Consider the following 20,112-nt stretch of genomic DNA (forward strand, 5'->3'; position numbering starts at 1 on the left):
GGTTGAGCAGTCGTCCTCGTCGTTTATCCCAGAGGTTCAGGTGCGGTTGATGAACCTTCACATGGGAAATACTGTTCAGGTCAACCCGGACATAAAGAACTACTGCATTCAGGCTAGAGAGGATGATGCTACTGAGGGCGAAGCATGGACCATGAAGCCAGAGCTTCCATCGTCGGACGAGATCCTGGGAACTGACTTGCTAGAGGATGACGAGGATTGCGTCGAGCTCATGCCAAATCGCATCAGTGGTCCGTGGTCATCCAAGGACTCTTATCTTAGAGCCCATTACGAACTTTTACGAGAGGATGCTGTTGCTCCCCTGAGAGATGCCGTGGCTTACGTGAGAGATGATCCTCAAATGAAGGATTCCCCGGCGGTGTCTATCTACGAGAAGGTTAGTAATTCCTGACCAGCATACCAGCTCACATCTAACTGAAATACAACTATAGGTTTATATCATTGGGGTTACTTTTTCGCAGAGAGGCCTGGCTTTCCGCGTTCGATTCTCGACTCATCGCGCCGGCAAGAATATCGTCTGGGAATACTCAAAGCGCCTGATCTCCGGAACCACCATTGCACTTTCTCCAGCCAATGACTGCTTTCGAAGTGAATGTGTTGTTGGTGTCGTGGCTGCCAGGCCTGTAGAGGGAGTCAAGCAACAGCCACCCGAGATCGATATTTTCTTTGCCCGACCTGAACAAGCCGACTTCGACCCTCATCAGGAGTGGATTATGGTGGAGGCAAAAACCGGCTACTATGAATCGCTGAGGCATACTATGATGGCTCTTCAGAAGATGCGCAAGGAAAGGTTAGTGCTCCCACGTCAACGTTTTCCAGTATATCTTTAACGTCAATTAGTTTCCCTCTAGCGGAGCATATATGTTCCTTGGAACCAAACATCGAGCCTCCGGAGTACATCAAAGACCGCCCCATTCTTGACATACATTCAGGTCTCACCAGATCCGAGGAAGAGGGCAAAGTGAACGTCCTCGATGCCTGGCCCAAGTCCCCAACCGGTGATCTAGACGCAGCACAGTGGGCAGCCCTTGAACAAATCCTCACGAAGAAGCTGTCGATAATCCAAGGCCCCCCGGGAACTGGAAAAACATTCGTCTCGGTAGTTGCCCTGAGGATTTTGTTGTCGAACATGAAGGAAGGGGATCCGCCTATATTTATTGCAGCCCAGACAAATCATGCGTTGGACCAGCTTCTGACCCACATTTCAAGTTTCGAGACGAACTACATCCGTTTGGGAGCGAGAAGCAGTGATCTCGAAATCAAAAAGCGAACTCTTTTTGTTGTCAGACAAAGGGAACCCGCTGCTACCATCCAGGGAAGCGTTTTTGGATCGGCTAGGAAAAGGTCCCAGAATTTCATCGCGACCATCTCCGATATCTTGCAACCTTTTATTCAGGAGGATGGCTCTTCACCATTACCATCGTCTCTTTTCCTAAAGTATGAGACTTTGACCCAGGAACAATACGAATCACTTGAGCAAGGTGCCAGTGGGTGGATTCGTCCTGGAACAGAGGACGAAGATGTCGACCCGATGGTTGCTTGGATTGGAGATGAAGGAAAGAAATTCCAGGTCAAGTATACGAAAGAAAGATTTGGATTTTCTGAGGACGAAGTGGATCTCGAGTACGAGCAACTGAAAGAATTGGAGGCAGAGCAGGGGCTTGAGGAAGATTGCTATGGTGGTCTCAGAGGCCAGTACACAACCATTCGCGATGAGTTCCGTGGACGTGACGTCGGCTCCATCTCTGAAGCAGCGGCCCTAGACTATCTCAAATGCTTTGATATGTGGAAGATCCCGCCTAAAGCACGAGGTGCTGTTTACAACGTCCTCCGAAAACTTACCAAAGAAAAGATCTTGTCCAAGTTTCGCACCCTACTAGCACTGTACAACGCCAATTGTGAAGATTTGCAGATTGGAAAGTGGGAAAGAGACCATACGATTCTTCGAAACGCCAAGGTTATTGGGATGACAGCGACCGGTTTGAGCAAGTACCGAGCGCTCTTGTCGAGCTTGAACCCCAGAACTGTGTTGATAGAAGAAGCCGCTGAAGCTATCGAAGCGCCAATTTCTGTTTCTTGCTTCAACTCCCTTCAACAGCTTATCCTTGTCGGCGACCATAAGCAGTTGAGGGGCCATTGCTCTGTTCAAGATCTTGGGGGAGAGCCTTTCTATCTTGATGTGTCGATGTTTGAGCGACTTATTCGAAATGAAATAAAATACGTGACTCTCAGACGACAGAGACGAATGGCGCCAGAGATACGTCGCTTGCTGGGACCTATCTACGGCGAGTTGCAGGACCACCCATCAGTGGAGGAACGACCCGAGGTCCCTGGCATGGTGAATCGCAGGTCGTTCTTTTTCAGTCATAGCTGGCCGGAGAACAGCGATAGTTTGTCGTCGAAGTTCAACGATATGGAGGCGCAGATGGTGGCAGGCTTCTTCGTCCACCTCGTACTCAATGGTGTCTCGCCCAATGATATCACGGTGCTGACGTTCTACAACGGCCAGAGGAAGAGACTGCTAAAACTGTTGAGAGGTCATCGTGATCTTCAGGGACGCTACATAAAGGTTGCCACGGTTGACTCGTACCAAGGTGAGGAAAATAATGTTGTGATTTTGTCTCTTGTGAGAAGTGGTGGAAAGAAAATTGGTTTTCTTGCGACGGAGAACAGAGTCTGTGTGGCACTTTCGCGCGCGAAACAAGGATTCTACATCTTTGGAAATGCGCATGCGCTTGGATCTGCGAACTATCTCTGGTTTCGGGTGATTTCCATTATGGGCGAGGGTGAAGGTGAATCTCGTGGTGTCGGATCCGTCTTGCCCTTGAAATGCTCGGCTCACGGCAGGAAGACGCTCATATCAGGTGCGGCTATTCCTATATTGTGATTCTTTGGGGAGCTTGCTAACCGACGACAGAGCCTTCTGACTGGGAAAAGATAAACGGTGGCTGCGATTGGAGCTGTAACGGAACCCTGCCTTGCGGACACAAGTGTACCCTAAAATGCCACAGGTGAGACATCTTGACACAGCGATTTCCCACATGCTAATACCTGTACGCCATTAGTTTCCCCCACAAAGAAGTCCTTTGCAACCAGATTTGTGACAAGAAGATGTGCTGTGGACACACCTGCGATAAGGCTTGCTCGAACAGTCACATTTGCGTTTGCTCATGCAGACTGGCCGCTGAAATCGCCGCCGCCGCGATAATGGAAGGAAACTTGATTTCTGAGCCTGCTCCTGAGCCTACTCCTCAGCCAGCTCTTTTACCAGTTGTCAAACCAAAAATATCGGAGAAGGAGCTTATGCGTCGGAGACTGGTCAGCGAATACCACGCCTACGCCAATGGTGGAGCCCAGGAACATGATACGATTCTTGCGAACGCATCTACAAAGCAACGGAGCAAGAAGCAGAAGGCCCACAAAGTCGCTATTGGAGACTTGCTTGGAGAGGACATGCCTGAAATCGTGAATTACTTGAAGCCTGACAACAAAGAGAATGTTAAGCCTCGCGAAAATGGGGTTGGTGAGCACGAGATGCGAGGATCTAGCTCAACGCCGCAATGGAGTCTTTTGGACTAAAATCGTGCACGAAACATTGTAACGGGATTGGTCTGAGTTATAGGCTGATGCCAAATCCTTTATCCTTATCCACTTGTGTTGCATTTGATTGTTCTCAGACTGTCGACCATAGATTTAGGTATTTTATTGCCATAGGAATAACGAATATTATTGTATAGTTACCAACCACCATGGATTTTAGAAGAAGCGTTGCGGGACCTGGTACTAGCGTTTTGAGAACCTATAGGAATCGGACAAAGTGCCTTGCTGTTTTCGCTTTTTTCCCCTGCGCAGCAGTACTATCTTCTATGGCTATCTTCCTCTGTTATCCTCTCAAACTCAGCCTGTGCATGCTCCCACACCCTCTCAACCATCCCTTCTTTCCGATACCCTTCCAGCAAATCTATAACACCCTGTCCAGCCTCTGCCCCATCATAATCGAGCGAATATACACCGCTCCCAGGTTTCCCATCGACACCCTTAGCAACAATCAAACCCTCCACCAACCCAATCCCATACCTCTCACCCCCATCATCTCGGCCAGGAAACGCGGCACTCGTCGCGAGAAAAACATTCCTCTCCCCACTCTCCTGAACTGGTACCAGAACCCATCTCCCAGCCAATGCAATAAAGCACCGCATCACCAGCCCCACAGGAGCTGGCATGCGGTCAAAAAGAGCCGTCTGTACTGCACCAGGGAAGACTTGTAAGAAACTCACACCTGGAGCTCTGGCGGCAAGCGCTTCATGGCCGAGAGTGATCAGAGTGGTTAGATGGCCGCGGATTGCATACAGAGGGGTAGTCAGGGCTTGCATGTCGGAGGGGTAGAGAGTGCCTTCTTTGGTTCCGCCGGCGATGTTTATCACCCGAGAGAGACTTGTAGAGCGTTTGAGAAGGGGGAGGAGGAGTTGGGTAATGCGCAGGCGTGTATAGAAGGCTAGTGCCGTGAGGGCGTGTAGACCTTCGGGTGTTTCTAGAAGTTTGACACAAATCAGCCGAAGGTCAGTCAAATAAAGAATGACTGATAGCAAACATACTGCTACGGTCAAATATAGCAGCCCCGGCTGATAAGAAGAGGATGTTGATGGTATCTTCCAAGCTCTTGATTTTTTCACATAACCTGTCAGCCCCGCTAACCAGACTGACATCTTCTTGAATGAAAATGACACAAGTATCTGGGTTGAATGATTTACACTCTTTAATGATGCGAGTTGCAGCTTGCTCTGATCTTCCAACAAGATAACATTTTGAGTTCTTTGATTTTCTGACGAATTCCTTCAGGGCAGCTTCACCAATGCCGCTAGTTGCGCCGACAAAGACAGCAACCAAATTGAATAGAGATGCGGCGATGATGTCGTTGGACAAATGGACTTGTGGAAGTGTGACCATGATGCATAATATTTGACCAGGAAAGAGCTTTACTATGCTACCAGATATATATATACGAGTACATCATCGGATTTCGAGTTACCGGCCGGGAGGGCTTGATTCCGTCAGTCTGGTCCGGGAAAGGTAGATCCGATATCCGAAAGCGGTGATGCTTTTTCTGTAGTCATAGACGCCCTCGTTCCTTGTCAATCGGCCTTTTGAATCTTTATGTCGCTATTGTATCAATTATGTGCATACTGTACAGGTAGAGATCCCTTATCTAGCCTAATACAGCTAGTTTCCGCAGTGGATGCAGCGCAAATCATAAGCTTGGATTCATACCTCAATGTGATAGCACTCTCCTGCTATGTACTAGTACTCCAGAGTAAAGCGCTTTGAGACTTGATAGATTCATATTCGTCCCACCGGTTTCATCGGCATGAATCGAGCAGCAATCGGGGTACCTCCACAAATCGCTACGACGCGGGGTAACCCGTTGGAGTCGAGAATCGGAGCAGTTGGAGTAATGCTCGTTGGGGTATGTACAACTATGCCGAGCAGTTGAGCCGAAAATTACCAGAAAATATGATAAAACATTCAATCATGATAGGGACAGCCCAATACTATATGATAGATCAAGCTAACTAGCTCTTTTCCAGAATTGCGCCTGGTTTCGCTGGCAGAACCGCTCCCGCGGCGGGAGCAACTCGTTTCTTGAAATCATCCGACAGCTGCTCCATAGTGACGAACTCTACGCCATCGTGCTTCTTGAAGTGCTCAATGAGTCTAGCCACGCACGTCAGCTCAAGGTCAATGGCAATATGCTCGAAGGAACATACCTCTCATGCATCAAAACCACATGCGGCCTCCCACTAACATCCGGATGAATCGTAATCGGGAAAATAAACTCATCATACTCCCGATAGAAATAATCAAAATGATCCCTCCAGATATCTTCAATATCCCTCGCATTCATAAACCCATGACTATTCGGCGAGCCCTTGATGAACATCATCGGCGGTAGATCATCAATGTACCAGTTCGCCGGGATCTCCACGAGACCTGTTTCTTCGCCGTTGACCATGGGTTTCATCCACTCGTGTGCCTTTTTGGTGTAGTCGATTTTGGTCCAGGTGTCGCCGGTGCGCAGGTAATAGGGCTGGCAGTCTTCGTGGGACATGCTGTGGTCGTATTCGATGCCGTAGTCGAGGAGGAGTTGGGCGCCTTCTTTGCTTGTTTCCCACCTGCACCTATATCAGCAAAACATTTTCGTAGGGTCTCTGAAAGGGTGGATAAGGGCTACCATGGCGCAACGCTTCCTCGAGGCGGCTTGCCCGCAAACTCAGTCAACATCTTGTATGTCTTATCAAGGACGTCCCGTTGCTGCTCGATTGTCATGTCCTTGGGGTTTTCGTGAGAGTATCCATGAAGTCCGATCTCGTGTCCTGCGTCGCGAACGGCGGCCATTTCCTTGGGAAACGACTCCAGCGAGTGTCCTGGGATGAACCAGGTCGCTTTGATGTCGTACTTGTCGAAGAACTTGAGTACTCGCTGGGTTCCCACGGTGGCTGCCCAGACGCCTGTTTGTGGATATTCGTTAGATTCCCTGTCGATTGAAGAGGAAGAAAGGAGATTGAGTGTAGCATACCGCGACTGATATCACTGGTCGAGTCTTCACCACCGTACGAGCCCAGCCATCCCGCAACGGCATCAACGTCAACGCCGTATGTGACAAGAACGCGCTTCTTTCCCATTGTGATGTTGTGTGAGCTGTGATTTGGGTAAAAGAGTCTGTGTATCTTGAGGAATTGAAAGAAGAAGGTTATCAATTGACTTTAAGTCAGTGTCGAAGGTGGGGGAATCCGCGCGACAACCCCTCATCTACGGATTCGGCTATCATGAGCTCTTATCTACAATAACATCACTGGCCATCTTATTCTATCCCCGATATCAGAAATATGACAAACTAACCGATTTGGAAAGGAATAACAATAACCCCATTATTGGCACCGATGGAGTCCTCCTTACCCCAAGAGATAATCTTGGAAATTGGAGTACGGCCGAGCAGAGCCCGATGGAGAACCGGATGTTTCCGCTGTCAGGTTTCTTTTATATAAAAGAAATGGGATTGGGAATTGTATAAAATGGTCTCTTGGTATCTTGGGAATATGGGAAAATGATAAAAGTTGAATTGCCGGCTCAGTTCAACATCTTCAAAACGGGCCGCCATGTCGGTCTTGTTCACCTCCATATCACCGTGAGTGGCCACAGATAAGAATATACAATTGAATTTGCAATTAACAAAAATGTCGATTCAGGGATAATCCGGTGAAAAAAACTGATGCGCATGATCTTCTGGAGAAAGTGGGCGTCTCAATTGACCCCAGCGAGGAAGATGACTTTCACATGCTCCTGGGAGCAGTGCACGACTGCGCAGAGACAGTCGCGGATATGCCAGATTACCAGCCAAAACCAGACTTTGATAGGTATCCACGCCAGAATGTGCGACGTCCGTCGGAAGAAGAGCAGGTGCTAGGAAATGCCTGGGTGCATAAGTTCCTTATCAAGGGAAATCCGGACGGAGCACCTCTGGCGGGTAAAACTGTCAGCCTGAAAGATGTGATTGCAGTTGCTGGAGTGCCTCAATTTCAGGGAAGCGATGTGATTTCGTCCTGGACGCCGAACACAGACGCGACTGTTGTGACGCGGGTGCTCGATGCGGGTGCTGATATTGTGGGGACCACAGCGTGCGAGAACTTGTGCCATTCCACGTCGTCGTTTACGAGTGTCCAGGGAATTGTGGATAATCCGTATGCTGCTGGGTATTCTGCTGGTGGGAGTACATCTGGCGGTGCGGCTCTGGTTGCCGCTGGGTTAGTGGATATCACTATCGGCGGTGACCAGGCGGGGAGTATCAGAGTGCCTTCATCGCTAAGTGGATGTATTTGCCCTGTTATCAAGGGTTAGTTACGAGATTGCTAATGCTATACTAGGCGTCGGACTCAAACCTACATTTGGCTTAGTCCCGTATAGCGGAATCGCGAGTGGTGATGCCATGGACGACCACGCAGGGCCGCTTGCAAGAACAGTGCTGGATATTGGACACTGCCTAGATGCGATTAGCGGCTATGATGGCATGGATGATAGATCGTTGGGGAGCCCAAAGCGCGGTTCAACTACCTATGCTGCCACTCTTCAAGCAGCACCCACAAAACTTGAGGAATTCAAAGTCGGGATTTTGACGGAGGGATTCGGGCACAGTATCGTGGACCCTGCAGTCAGATCGACAGTGATGAGTGCCGCACGCAAATTCGAAGAGCTAGGAGCGACTGTCGAAGAGATTTCACTCCCCGATCACTTGAACGGACCCGCCGTCTGGACCATCCAGTCCAGAGTCTCAGGTTCAATGAACCTTCTCGGACAAGCGCATGGAAGAAGAGGCCTTGGTCTGACAGAACTGGAACGCGAAAGACTTCCCTGGACCAAAGAAAGTTTCCAGCGAGCGTTTCCCACGACCCAGAACGTGATGATCAACGGTCTTTATCTCATGTCTCGATTCCCGGAACTTTATGCGAAGGCAAACAACATTGGCCGGAAACTTCGTGACATGTACGAAGAGACCTTTGAGAAATATGATGTCGTGGTCATGCCTACTACGCCTATTGTTGCGCCAAAGCATGGTACGCGTGGTCTTCCTATGGAGTCGATTAAGCCCAGTATGGGGCTTACGATTAACACGGCCGTCTTCAATCTTACGGGTCACCCTGCGATGTCTATCCCGGTGGGATTTGCTCCGGCTAAGGAAGATGGAAAGGTACGCTTACCCGTGGGAATGGAAATTGTTGGAGGGTTGTGGCAAGAATCGAAGGTTCTGAGGGCCGGGCATGCGTGGGAGACTCATTTCAATTGGAAAGAGATGGCGTCTAACGACCAGGACTGATAAGAAATGGAATTTCGAGATAAAATGCATAAATATGGTACTAGACCTAGAGATGTACTCTATCGAAGGAAAACTAATTAATGACATATCCTCCATCCACAACAAGAGCATGTCCTTGAACGAATGAAGCCTGCGTAGAACATAGGAACAGAATAGAATCAGCAATCTCAGCCGGCTTCCCCATCCTCTTCATCGGAGCGATTTCCACAGCCGGTCTGAATCTCTCACGCGACTCCTCAGACTGTACGGTCATGGGCGTTTCAACAAGACCCGGACAGACACAGTTTACTCTTATTCCGTCCTTGGAATAATCGATCGCATCTGAGCGGGTCATTCCAATCACGGCAGCCTTGGAACCACAGTACGCAGCTGAGGGGAAGTAAACAGAGTTTAGAGATCCGGATGCAGTAAGATATATTGAGGGGGCGAATGATGACTTACGAGCCTCCGGACGCCCGACTATTCCGAGCTGACTTGCGACATTGACAATAGATCCACGTTGAGGTTCACGATCTGGATCGTGGCTGGGTAATGGATCTTGCTTAAGCATGTGTTTTAGTTCTGCTCGAGAGCAGAGCCAGCAGCCTTTGTAGTTGACGCTGTTGATACGGTCGAAGGTTTCGGAGGTTGTTTCTGTGGAGCGTTGGCCTCCTCCTAGGACTCCGGCGCAGTTGACGGCATAATCGATGCGTTTGAATGTATCTATGACTTCTTGCATATAAGACTCGACAAAGGCTTCGTCCGCGATATTCCCGGGCCTTATCAGTAGCTGGGTTTCGGGATAGACGGAGACAATTGCGTCCCGAGTCTGTTCTAATGAGACTTCATTGAGATCAGTGATAGCAATCCGCTTGCACCCGGCAGCAGCGAATGCTTTTACCGTGGCTGCACCGATTCCTGGTCACCTTCATTCAGCGCAGCTCTTTGTACTATATATTAGAGTACTGACCTGTTCCTCCAGCCCCCGTCACAATAGCAACACCAGGAAACAACGACTTCTGTGACATGTTCGTAATGTCGTATTTCCGATCCGCAACCTAACCAGAAATCAAGAGAACTCTGACGGATTCTCGAACAATTAGTATAACTAGTTATCTCGGTCGATAACATCATCAGTCCGTTGTTGGAGACAGTGGGGCGAGTGACCAGCCCCTAATAAATGACACTATTCCGTCTTCGGCCCCGACCGGTTGGAGTGCTTCCACTTTCTCCCACATCTTTTCACCTGTTCAACGGCCATCTCCAAAGAGTGGGGGAAAAAGCAATTTCTCTGGTGATATACACTTATATTGGCGCTCTCCAATGCCTTGATGCTGCCGCAGTCGTCCCATAGTCCCCGCGGGGCTCGTCGCTCCAGCGTCGGAGCAAAACCCCGTGTCTGCGTGCACTGTGGTCGCTCCTTTCGGAGGACGGAGCATCTGGAGCGTCACGTTCGCACTCGTATGTCTTTAGTTCTTGTCTGTTGCTTGTGGATTCTTGGCTGATTGGCAGTTAGATACCAAGGAAAAGCCGTTTACTTGTTTCTGCGGTGCTGCATTCACGCGGCGGGACTTGTTGAAGCGACATACCCGCATCACGCATGAGGAGAACAATCCTCCGAATACAGGCGGTCTTATCTCACCCAATTCGCAGCCAGATCACGAAGAGAACCCCGTCATCCAACAACGACCCCCGTATGACGCACCACCACAGCCAGCGCCCAGAGCGAACGTGCCGATTCCTGTCACATCCCCGGCTGTCGCACAATGGCCGGGACCACCGCAGCATGGGACGTACATACCGCAGAGTCAGCAAATGATGAACCCGGATACTAGTCATGCAGCGTTGGGTGCACATCCCGTGGTCACGCATGACGCGGAGATTCTAGAAGCCGCGCAGTTGCTTCTTCCCGGTGGCTATCTGGGTCCTCCACCGCCTGCGCAGCCAATGCCGTATTTCCCTGAGGAGCTTAATCATTTTCAGGAGTTTACACACTTCTTGGACTCGATTGGGTTGCCGGTAGAGTGGCTTCCGACGACGACGGACATAACCCCGCCGATCCATGGTGCTGTTCCCAATGATACCGCCATTCGTGAGCAGCCAAGTTCTTCTCGTAAAGTATCGGATAGGTCGCGCGGTGATTCTCCGTTTAGGTCCTGGTTGCCATCAGTGCCCCCGGGAGATCAGAGCTTGGGGTCAGTCTCCGATTATGGTACGTTGGACACTTTCCGGTAGAGGATATGCGGCATCTAATGGTTTTGTAGAACCTCCTCAAGAATCCAGAAATCCTTCGCCATTGAAAATAACCGAAGAGCAAAGACAACGGTTCGCATATTCATTGGAAGAGTTCCGTAATGTCATTCCGGATTTCGTCCTACCGTCCAGGCATACATTATCGAGATACCTGGCATCCTTTTTCCAAGGATTTCACTCACATCTTCCGTTCATGCATGCCCCGACACTGCGGATCAATGACCATGCTCCTGAGTTGATCTTGGGGATATGTACTGTTGGAGCTCAGTATCGACAGGAACACCACAATGCTGAAAGGCTTTTCTACACTGGACGCACCGTCTTGCTCGAGAGAATGGCCCGAGAGCCACACATCCCTCTCACAGGATATAGCAATATCACTGTACAGGTTCCGATTTCGCACTCATTTCACAGTACCGAAGGCATCCTACCACCAGAGGCCGCAGCAGGAGCCAGTGCGTGGAGGCAGATCGAAAGCATCCGAACATTGCTTGCTCTCATGGCGTATGCCTCATGGGAGCCAAAGCAGGAGCTTATACAGGAAGCTTTTAGCCTACAAAGTATGCTCGTACGAAGCCTTCGCGACTTTGGATTAGCAGAAAATGTGACTGTTGCCCCAAGGCACACCCCTCTGCAATGGCACGAGTGGGCGGAAGAAGAATCCATCCGACGGACGAGAATCATATCCTTCTGCTTCGTTCATATACACAGCATAGCATACAACGTCTATCCAACGCTCCGGAGTAGTGAGATTCACCTACGCCTGCCGTGTGCTACTAAAGAGTGGAAGGCAACCACTGCCAGCGAATGGGAGGATACTCAGAGAGAACCTAGTCCTCCGCCACTGTTTTTTCAGGAAGCGCTCGCTATTCTTCTACAGCCATCACGAACAACCATTGTCCCTGATCCGATTCCTACGCCGTTGGGTAATTATATTCTTCTCCATGGTCTTCTTCAAAGAATCCACCTTGTCAGCGAGCTTTCTCTCCCGACAGGGGATCATGCCTCATCACTGCCAACGGAGGAATTGAATAGACTCGAGTAAGTTTTCCCTATTTACTCAATTGGTAGATGCTAAGACCTATTAGGAGAGCGCTTCGTGCATGGACATCAGCATGGCAGCAAGCCCCAGAGTCAAGCCTTGACCCTCACAACGAAAACGGCCCCATTCCATTCACATCGAGTGCACTACTGGGCATGGCCTACGTCCGACTTTCTCTTAACCTAGGCCCATACCGACAATTAGAAACAAGAGACCCGTATCTAATCGCTGCGACATTACACAGATCTCCACGCCCCGGACGAAACTACCGTCTAACACCCGCACTTATCTACTCAGCTCACGCATTGAGCATACCCGTGCGGCTTGGTATAGACCATGTCGCCCGTAGCCAGGCTTTCTTCTGGAGTGTCCGACACTCGATCGCCGGTTTTGAATGCGCGATTTTATTGAGTAAATGGCTACTTTCTTTAGCAGAGCCGGGAAATGGACACAACCTGAGTGGTATGATTCATCCACCCTCACATCTATGACTCTACTAACGTTAATCCTGTACAGAGAACGAAAGCCGTATCCTCCACTGGACCCGCTGCATCGTACAAGAAGCATACGATTCAATGGATACGGAAGACGATGATATCCTCCCGAATCTGGAACCCGCGACCCTTGGCTTAGCGGTCATCAGGGTCTGGTCTCGTCTGTTCCGGAAGAATACGCAGTGGCGGTTTATCAATCTTCTCGGGGAAAGCTTGAAACAGTATTTGGCTATGCTTCCGGGTTGAGTTCGTGCTTGTACTCGATTGAACTATTGTTGAACAAATTTTCTCTACTGCACTGTCGGCGCAGGTCTCGCATGGGGCTTATTGCCCTTGATTTGCGAGTCAGTTTCCCAAAATAGGTTTTTCAAAACTAGAGATGCGCCACATACGTTGGTCTTATCCTACCAACCGCTCGGGGCAGAGTTGAGAAGGCAGGGGACGATACACAGCTGCTTCCTGACTAAATGGATAACGTTCTTAGGCGTGGGTCTTACTATATGCTGCTTAATCGGGGAATGCCACGGGTAGTGGTCGCTATCTCGGACTAAGAAAGCGAAAGCATAGTCTCTTGGACCACTAACTACCTCCAGTAAATAGATTAGTTACCGGTGTCGATATTCTGAAATATAGAGAATAGAATAAACGATTGAGAAATTCTGAATACTGATGATGTTACTCAAAGAGAAGTGATGGTGATGGACTAACTTGATGGCTAGTCTCTTTTAAAAAAAAAAAGTCATTGAATCAAATTGAACGTTAAGCTTATAGCTACCACCACAATTTACAATCAAGAACACAATAAAAACCATTCATTAAACTAGTATTATTAATGGATAGTAGCAAATTACATATTATCATCAAGTATACATGTCCTCATTCAGATCCATGTCCATCGAGAAACAGAGTTTTCAATGTGAGCATGCGCTGCAAACTGGATGCTTGACAACAGCGCGTAGGCTTGCCATGATCCATAGAGTACGCTTAGGAGCTCGAAGGGCTAGCAGAGCTAGAAGCCGGGGTGCTCGACGAACCACCGGCACCACCGACACCACCACCGCTAGACAAAGCAGCAGCACCGCTGGAAGAGGTGAAGCCAGGAACAGAAGTACTAGAAGCAGGCGTGGCAAGCGAGCCACTGAAGACACCGCTAGCGAAAGGACCGCTGGGCTTCGCGCTCGAAGTAGCAGCAACGAGAGAGCTACTAGCAGACGGCGCAACTAGCGTCGCGCCCAAGTTACCGATAACGACTGCCTGACCACCGGGACCAGAAGGAGCGCTCGCACATGCGTGGATGTACTGGCCCAGCTGCCCGGGGCGGTTACCGGACTTGAGGACGTGGTCGGGGGTGTACGCGGGGACCAGGGAGGTGCTGTTGCCCGGGAAGACGGTGGAGTTGGAGCCAGTGTAGCCGCCCAGCCACGCAGCGTGGGCGCTGTGCTCACTCCCGAGACGGGAGAAGAGGAAGGCCAGCTCGGGCTTCTGGGTGTAGGCCGTCAGGCCGATTAAGGCACCCGCGACATCGGCTTCGAGCTTCGCGGCGTTCTGGATGTACGAAATGCCACTGGAGACGCGGGGGAAAGTGAATTCACAGCCTGGGGTCTCGAAGCCGGGGACTTTGGAGCCGACCTGTTGGACGGCGGAAAGGCCCAGGCGGTTCTGCTGCTGCAGGCCTTGGAGGTTGGAGTAGCTGGAGGGGGAGCCGCCGGGGAGGCTGGAGATGAAGCTCTGGTCGATTTGGACCGAGGAGTAGAAGCGCTCGATGAAGACCTGGAGGTACCAGGCGAACTGCACGATGGTGTTATCGCTGGAGCCAACGGAGGTCGAGCATTGGTCTTGGGCCGCCGTGGTGGTGACCCCGATGAGGAGCAGGCTGGCAAGGGTAGAAAGGAAGTGCATTTTGCTCGTAATTTTTTCTTTTTTCGTTCAACGAATGGACAGTTTGAAGCGATTGATTTCTGTCTAGTGAGATAGAAGAGAACAGAGCCAGAAAACCTGAAATTGGAGCCCATTTATATGCAGCCATGCCAGCCATCGCGGCAATGTCCGAGCTCGAATGCAACCATATGCCGTGTGAAATTTGCTATAATGCCAGAACCTTGTTCCCGGGAATCTTGCATCATCACCTGCAATGACTATTTTGGTAGGAAGTTTATTATGACCGTGATCCCGTCATGCATTCTATTTATGAACACTTCATGCTCGATGCACACCGTATCCTCTGTACCGGTCAACAGGTAGAGATTTTTCTCCTTCAAGTTTTACATTTTGACAGTTCCACGGGATCCGTATGAGGTCATTGGCTAATTTATGACAGGTTATCGGGTGTATGATCTCATTTCCGAATCGCTTAGACGAACAAGTGAGAATAGTGAACCGCGTACGTGTACACCAGACACGTAATGAATGACTACAGAATTCCCTACTTGAACACCCTCCTGAAACTGCTTCTCTAATCGTTGTGCGGTAGACTCACTGACTTTTTCTATCTGATTCAATTCCCGACGATTTGGGCGGATCTTGATGTGCCAGCGATCGGCAAATGTAAGATGTCATACACCGGGATTGATTGGCTGGGATATTTATGCCAAGCCGCTAAAATAACCTTATTTTGCCGCATGGAAATCGTATCAATTTACCTTATTGGAGGGTGTCATTGACAACTTATTCAGGACATATCCAGCCACAAGGGAAATAAAAGCCACGACAAAATCTGTGACTAGTATATATAAGTCATTTGACTCATGGCCTCAGCTAAGAATACCAGCCAGAGATCGCCGGGTACTACACACGGCATACACCCGGACATTCCGAACATCGGCAAAGACACTACTTGTACTCGTCAACGCCACCATCGCGGAACCACTCAGTTTCACCTATGGATTGCCATAATTTTCTTCTTGCTGTTATGAATCAGTAACGTCGGTACCAAGACTGCCCTGGCCTGGCAGCCACGCAAGCCCGGTCCGCTTCCGCACATTGCCTCTCTTAATCTAGCTATTTCCGGCTGTCAAAGTGTCAGGACTTGGTTATGAAGGATATTATTGGCTATGGGCTGGGTGGCTGTGATGTGCTTTCCACTACGTGCTTGGAGTTTTCTTCGAAAAACTCAAATGGTTACATGGAATGGACAAGTGGGAGATGTAGCCGAGATGGTTGGAATTTTTGCAATTGATTGATAGTTCCCTGGAATAAAGCGAGTGATTTTGTACCAGCTAGATGCACTGCCACATATGGATCGTCATCAGGTACGGGATTTGAGAGCCGACTTATCACGTAGATATAATAGTACACAAATGTCCATGGCGAGCGGAAATGACATGAGAGCAAATCAATTATGGCGTCGCGAGGAGAGGAATGCTACAACGCTGGATTATCCATCCGGTTGCTCTTCAATTAAGAATTAGAAACCTCCCTCAAAGCGACATTTCCAGAACAACAGCGGAGCCCCAGACTTTGTCTTGTGGTGGCTATAGTTATAGTCGGTAGATATAACCTTTTGAAACTGCCACAGGGGAATACAGACGGCATGAATGGGTGATATACTTTCATGGAGTGATAGTCAAGCATCTTCCAGAAACATTTATCTGCGAGAACACCTCGCGCTGCAGGATGATGCTTGCGCCTCATGATTAAAGCCATGAAGGGCGACGGCGGGCTGAGTCGTCCCCATTCTCAGGATCCAAGTCGATGCCCATTCTCTCACTTCCTCATATTACAAGATTTTTGACGGCGCGCCACCTGGAAGTATGGTAGTAGCGGAGGTTTGGAATGGGGGTGATATATCTTCTTCTCAGGATACTCTCCATCTTCAGGGAAACGACTTCTGCTTATCCAAACCCAATTGCGTTCACATCCACCAGGACTTAGGAAACGGCAATGGCGTTATACAGTTGGAAGTCTGCTGGAAGCGTATGAAGGCGATAATGATTTTCTTCGCGGCGAGTCGCTTTGAGTATCGCGGGAGTTCTGTCATTTCTGCAGCTCGTCACCTACACGGTGAACCATGGCAGGCAGGGAATCGTTTTTTTTTTTTTTTTTTTTTTTTTTTTTTTTTTTTTTTCAGAGCCTGTAGAAGACATCAACTTATTGATACGATATAGTATTGTGTTTTGCATGTAGCCAGGATTCCATCATCATGGGACTGGTAGTTTGATAACATCCAAAATCTACCATAGACTGTGCAAACGGCATCACTGGTTTTCCTCAGTCACAGTGATGCGATAATGAACAATAGCTGACATGCGATTGACTATTATTCCAGTCTAGTCCATTGCTTGACGCTGATGAAACTCCGCAATATCCTCAAACCACTATAGCATTTTATAACCAAGGGCGTCATGGGTGAAGCAGGAGACACCAAAGCCATAAAAAAGAGATCAGCACGCACCCAAGCATAACCACTTAAGTGAGCTTACCTAGCTCCCTTTTTTTCAAAAAGGTCGACGTCATGGTAGGTGTAGGCCGCGTTTGAAAAGGATTGAAACCAATAGAATCAGCGCGGAATAGCCGTGGTTATTGAGTTCTCAGGCGCACCAGATTATTGGCTTATAACAAAATACAGAAACAACCGATGCATCAGGCGAAGCAAGAGAGACCAGGCATTTGGAGACTGTCTGAATCTAACGATGAAGTCCAAGCAGAAGCACGAGCAATCTCTCGTAATGTAACCGATCTATATACATCTTGTTAAGGTACTGAAGCAGTCTATATAGCTCGAGGAACTTACCTGAGAGGTCATTAATGATGTCAACTCACCAAAGGATATCCAACAGGGCACCATAGGTCCTGTTCGTTTCGGAAATTTTCAAAGTGGGGGCGTAATATATCCTTGGAGTATAATATACATTCAAATTTACGCTCACATCAATTGTCTGTAGACTATAACACCATACCCAATCATTAGCCACAGCGCATTCCAGTGCAGAAAAATAGAAGAACAAGCCTAACTGACATTATATGGCGAGCCCCGAAGCCCACAGGCTCTGTTATGCCGGTTCATGTATAGGTTGTTTGATCCGTCCAAGCAGTGGCATCTAGCCAGATTCAAGGAACGATTTGCAAAGAACTCTCGGTCCCCAATTCTCATGTTCACACCAGCGGCAGGGCACAGTGTGGTCATCGTCTGGCCGACATTTTGATCAAAGCCCCGTACTTCATCTTCGCCACGCGGAAGGACAGCAAAGCGACCAGGGCCGCAAAACGCATAAAGATGACATGCGCGGGATGTTGTTTCCACCAGAGACCTGAGGAATTCAGTGTAATAGGTAAGGTGTATCGTTCGTCGTTGTGGTAATATTTCCGACCTGGTCTCGCGCAGGCTGCTGAATCATGCTGAACACCAACACGATTACTGCAAGCGTCATTCGCCATTCGTTATTACAGAATCCCAATGCAAGAATATTGTGTAGTTGGAAAATCTCTCTCTCATGTAGCTTGCGATCTGACCGAGAGATATGATACGTGATGTCCACGAAACGGGGGTCCTATATCTATATCCAGTTAGTCGCTTTCATATACCGCGCGATTTGGCTTTCGTTATCCTGCTTTTTCGATCGTCGTCGTTGAAAAGGATGACACATATATCCTAGACCAGTCAGCTCACACTTCCAATCAGGGTTAGTAATGGGGGATGGGAGACAAACAAAAATTCCGAACAAAATCATGGCCAGCAGTGTATGACCCGTAAAAAAGACACAAGCCAGTGTGTTATGGTCATACTATATACCATGAGGACTGTTGTGTCAAGGAGTATCTAAATGCAGTACCAATGCCAGCTTATTAGTCTCTATTCTTCCATTGAAATCAACAATACTCATTGCGAACAGTCCAGCAACAACCATATTCCATGGGCTGTAAGTCTGCAGCACATTTAAGTGCTGCAACGCGCTGCTTGACGCTATACGAACATTGCGTTCCAGTCAAAGCAAGAGACTCACGCGCTTATTTGGATATATCGAGTTATAAGCGAACGGTACGATGTGGTCAAGGACAAAACGAATTACCGAAAAACAAGGAACAGAGCAAGCTGTGTTCACTTTCGCTTCATCAGGCGCAGCGCAGACGTCTGTCTGTTCTGGACATAAGAGCTTTGCTGAAATTTTTTGGGTGCCACGAGATTCCTGAGGATTTTTGTTGGCCAATATAGTAACCTTGCTGGTAGGGAATATATATACGAGAGATAATATATAGAGAGCAAATTAAGAAAAGGAAAAAGACATGGGGTAGTATAAAGTAGAGGGTGAAGTATGAAGAATGGCGGGAAGAAAAGAAAACATGTTCATCAGACTTAAGCGGGAGTGAATAAGAACGAAACTCCTGGAAGAGATTTTCCTCACCACCTAAACTCATATTACTATTGCTTTTCCCTACGGGTACTCCGATGCAAGTATCCAACTCGATAGCTCACATTTATAGCGAAGTAGGGCTATTTCTTTGCCCACATCAAGACATGCATACAAACGAGACTCAATTACTCAGCTCCAACATCGATATATCCAGTCAGATCAAACAGAGACACAGAAAATAAAACATTAAACAGAGACACCAGGGAAGTTGACACCAGTTAGTCAGCCAGCCAGTCTTTCAAGCAGTGTTCCTTCCATTCAAGAATCAAAGATTCCAACCCATGCATCTACCATCATCATCAGCAACCATCCCACCATCACCAATAATGCAAACTACTCACCTGAATTTCGCAGTTTGTATTAAGGCGTTTAGATACCGACGCCAACACCGGCACCGGCACCACCACCAACACCACCGCCAACACTAGCATCGAGATCAACACCGCCGCTGACACCACCGCCAACGCCGGCACCCGCGCCGGCACCAGCGGCGGGGGCAGAACCGACAACCAGGGTGGGAGCGGCCATGGCGGTGATGGCGAAGAGAAGGGTGGAGAGAACGGTGAACTGCATTCTATAGCGGTGGCGGTTAGTATGCGAACTTGCTAGTATGGTAGCAAGGGGGGGGGGGGTTCGTACTTGATAGAGGAATGAGTATTGATACTAAGTATTTAGTAGGAATGAGTGTTTAACGAGAGACGTAGAGAGAACGAATGTGTTTAGAACGAGTGACTTGTTGATGAGGATGATAGACAAAAACGCAGGTCAACATCGACCCTTTTATACCCCATTCTCGAGCTCAAAGCTCAGGAACCATTACCAAAAATAAACCAATTGAAACGACTAACTCGTGTAAACATCGGATGCCATCATTTTTGGCACCCCGAGTTCCACGCTGAGACGGATCGCCGGTGTCTGTGAGTGGCCCGAAAATAGTCTCCTAGAAAATGTGCGAACAGGCGTTCGGGATTGAGATCTGAGTGTGGAGAATTTAGTATATTAAAGAATATAGGATTAATATATGGCGGCTCATTTTTGAGAACAGTTAGTGGTTTTAACTTGAAACGAGACCCCCCCCCCCCCCGGAGTATGCTAACCGAGACCTAAGAATGG

General features: G+C 48.8%; 9 protein-coding genes across 9 annotated transcripts; 3 read left to right on the forward strand and 6 right to left on the reverse strand.

Moving 5' to 3' along the window:
* Positions 1-61: 61 nt before the first annotated feature.
* On the forward strand, positions 62-3,597 carry ASPGLDRAFT_173517 (putative DEAD box helicase involved in nonsense mediated decay; the record flags this gene model as incomplete). Its single annotated transcript, XM_022542794.1, has 5 exons — positions 62-394; positions 450-808; positions 859-2,882; positions 2,936-3,029; positions 3,084-3,597. 5 exons carry the CDS (start codon positions 62-64, stop codon positions 3,595-3,597), a joined length of 3,324 nt encoding a protein of 1,107 aa, XP_022399763.1.
* Positions 3,598-3,612: 15 nt separating this feature from the next.
* ASPGLDRAFT_173521 (uncharacterized protein) lies at positions 3,613-4,988 on the reverse strand. The gene is made up of 2 exons (XM_022542795.1): positions 4,614-4,988; positions 3,613-4,549 (listed from the first exon to the last, which is right to left on the reverse strand). The coding sequence occupies exons 1-2, from the start codon at positions 4,963-4,965 to the stop codon at positions 3,876-3,878; spliced, it is 1,026 nt and encodes a 341-aa protein (XP_022399764.1). The 5' UTR covers positions 4,966-4,988; the 3' UTR covers positions 3,613-3,875.
* A 600-nt stretch (positions 4,989-5,588) lies between these two features.
* Positions 5,589-6,698, reverse strand: ASPGLDRAFT_129124 (polysaccharide deacetylase family protein; the record flags this gene model as incomplete). Its single annotated transcript, XM_022540861.1, has 4 exons — positions 5,589-5,730; positions 5,784-6,188; positions 6,248-6,524; positions 6,593-6,698. 4 exons carry the CDS (start codon positions 6,696-6,698, stop codon positions 5,589-5,591), a joined length of 930 nt encoding a protein of 309 aa, XP_022399765.1.
* Positions 6,699-7,172: 474 nt separating this feature from the next.
* On the forward strand, positions 7,173-8,884 carry ASPGLDRAFT_128416 (putative amidase; the record flags this gene model as incomplete). Its single annotated transcript, XM_022540798.1, has 3 exons — positions 7,173-7,201; positions 7,263-7,885; positions 7,938-8,884. 3 exons carry the CDS (start codon positions 7,173-7,175, stop codon positions 8,882-8,884), a joined length of 1,599 nt encoding a protein of 532 aa, XP_022399766.1.
* Positions 8,885-8,957: 73 nt separating this feature from the next.
* ASPGLDRAFT_128593 (SDR family NAD(P)-dependent oxidoreductase) lies at positions 8,958-9,891 on the reverse strand (the record flags this gene model as incomplete). The annotated part of the gene is made up of 2 exons (XM_022540815.1): positions 8,958-9,781; positions 9,834-9,891. The coding sequence occupies 2 exons, from the start codon at positions 9,889-9,891 to the stop codon at positions 8,958-8,960; spliced, it is 882 nt and encodes a 293-aa protein (XP_022399767.1).
* Positions 9,892-10,194: 303 nt separating this feature from the next.
* Positions 10,195-12,898, forward strand: ASPGLDRAFT_36535 (uncharacterized protein; the record flags this gene model as incomplete). The annotated part of the gene is made up of 5 exons (XM_022544701.1): positions 10,195-10,324; positions 10,380-11,075; positions 11,128-12,157; positions 12,205-12,620; positions 12,675-12,898. 5 exons carry the CDS (start codon positions 10,195-10,197, stop codon positions 12,896-12,898), a joined length of 2,496 nt encoding a protein of 831 aa, XP_022399768.1.
* A 505-nt stretch (positions 12,899-13,403) lies between these two features.
* Positions 13,404-14,613, reverse strand: ASPGLDRAFT_48433 (uncharacterized protein). The gene has a single exon (XM_022546894.1). It carries the CDS (start codon positions 14,549-14,551, stop codon positions 13,637-13,639), a length of 915 nt encoding a protein of 304 aa, XP_022399769.1. The 5' UTR covers positions 14,552-14,613; the 3' UTR covers positions 13,404-13,636.
* Positions 14,614-17,576: 2,963 nt separating this feature from the next.
* Positions 17,577-18,138, reverse strand: ASPGLDRAFT_48435 (uncharacterized protein). Its single transcript, XM_022546895.1, has one exon. The coding sequence runs from the start codon at positions 18,023-18,025 to the stop codon at positions 17,771-17,773; it is 255 nt and encodes an 84-aa protein (XP_022399770.1). The 5' UTR covers positions 18,026-18,138; the 3' UTR covers positions 17,577-17,770.
* Positions 18,139-19,045: 907 nt separating this feature from the next.
* ASPGLDRAFT_48436 (uncharacterized protein) lies at positions 19,046-19,690 on the reverse strand. The gene is made up of 3 exons (XM_022546896.1): positions 19,639-19,690; positions 19,341-19,573; positions 19,046-19,286 (listed from the first exon to the last, which is right to left on the reverse strand). Exon 2 carries the CDS (start codon positions 19,570-19,572, stop codon positions 19,369-19,371), a length of 204 nt encoding a protein of 67 aa, XP_022399771.1. The 5' UTR covers position 19,573; positions 19,639-19,690; the 3' UTR covers positions 19,046-19,286; positions 19,341-19,368.
* Between the last annotated feature and the right edge of the window lie 422 nt (positions 19,691-20,112).

This window comes from Aspergillus glaucus (genome assembly GCF_001890805.1).
Source record: "Aspergillus glaucus CBS 516.65 unplaced genomic scaffold ASPGLscaffold_13, whole genome shotgun sequence".
Classification (NCBI taxonomy): domain Eukaryota; kingdom Fungi; phylum Ascomycota; class Eurotiomycetes; order Eurotiales; family Aspergillaceae; genus Aspergillus; species Aspergillus glaucus.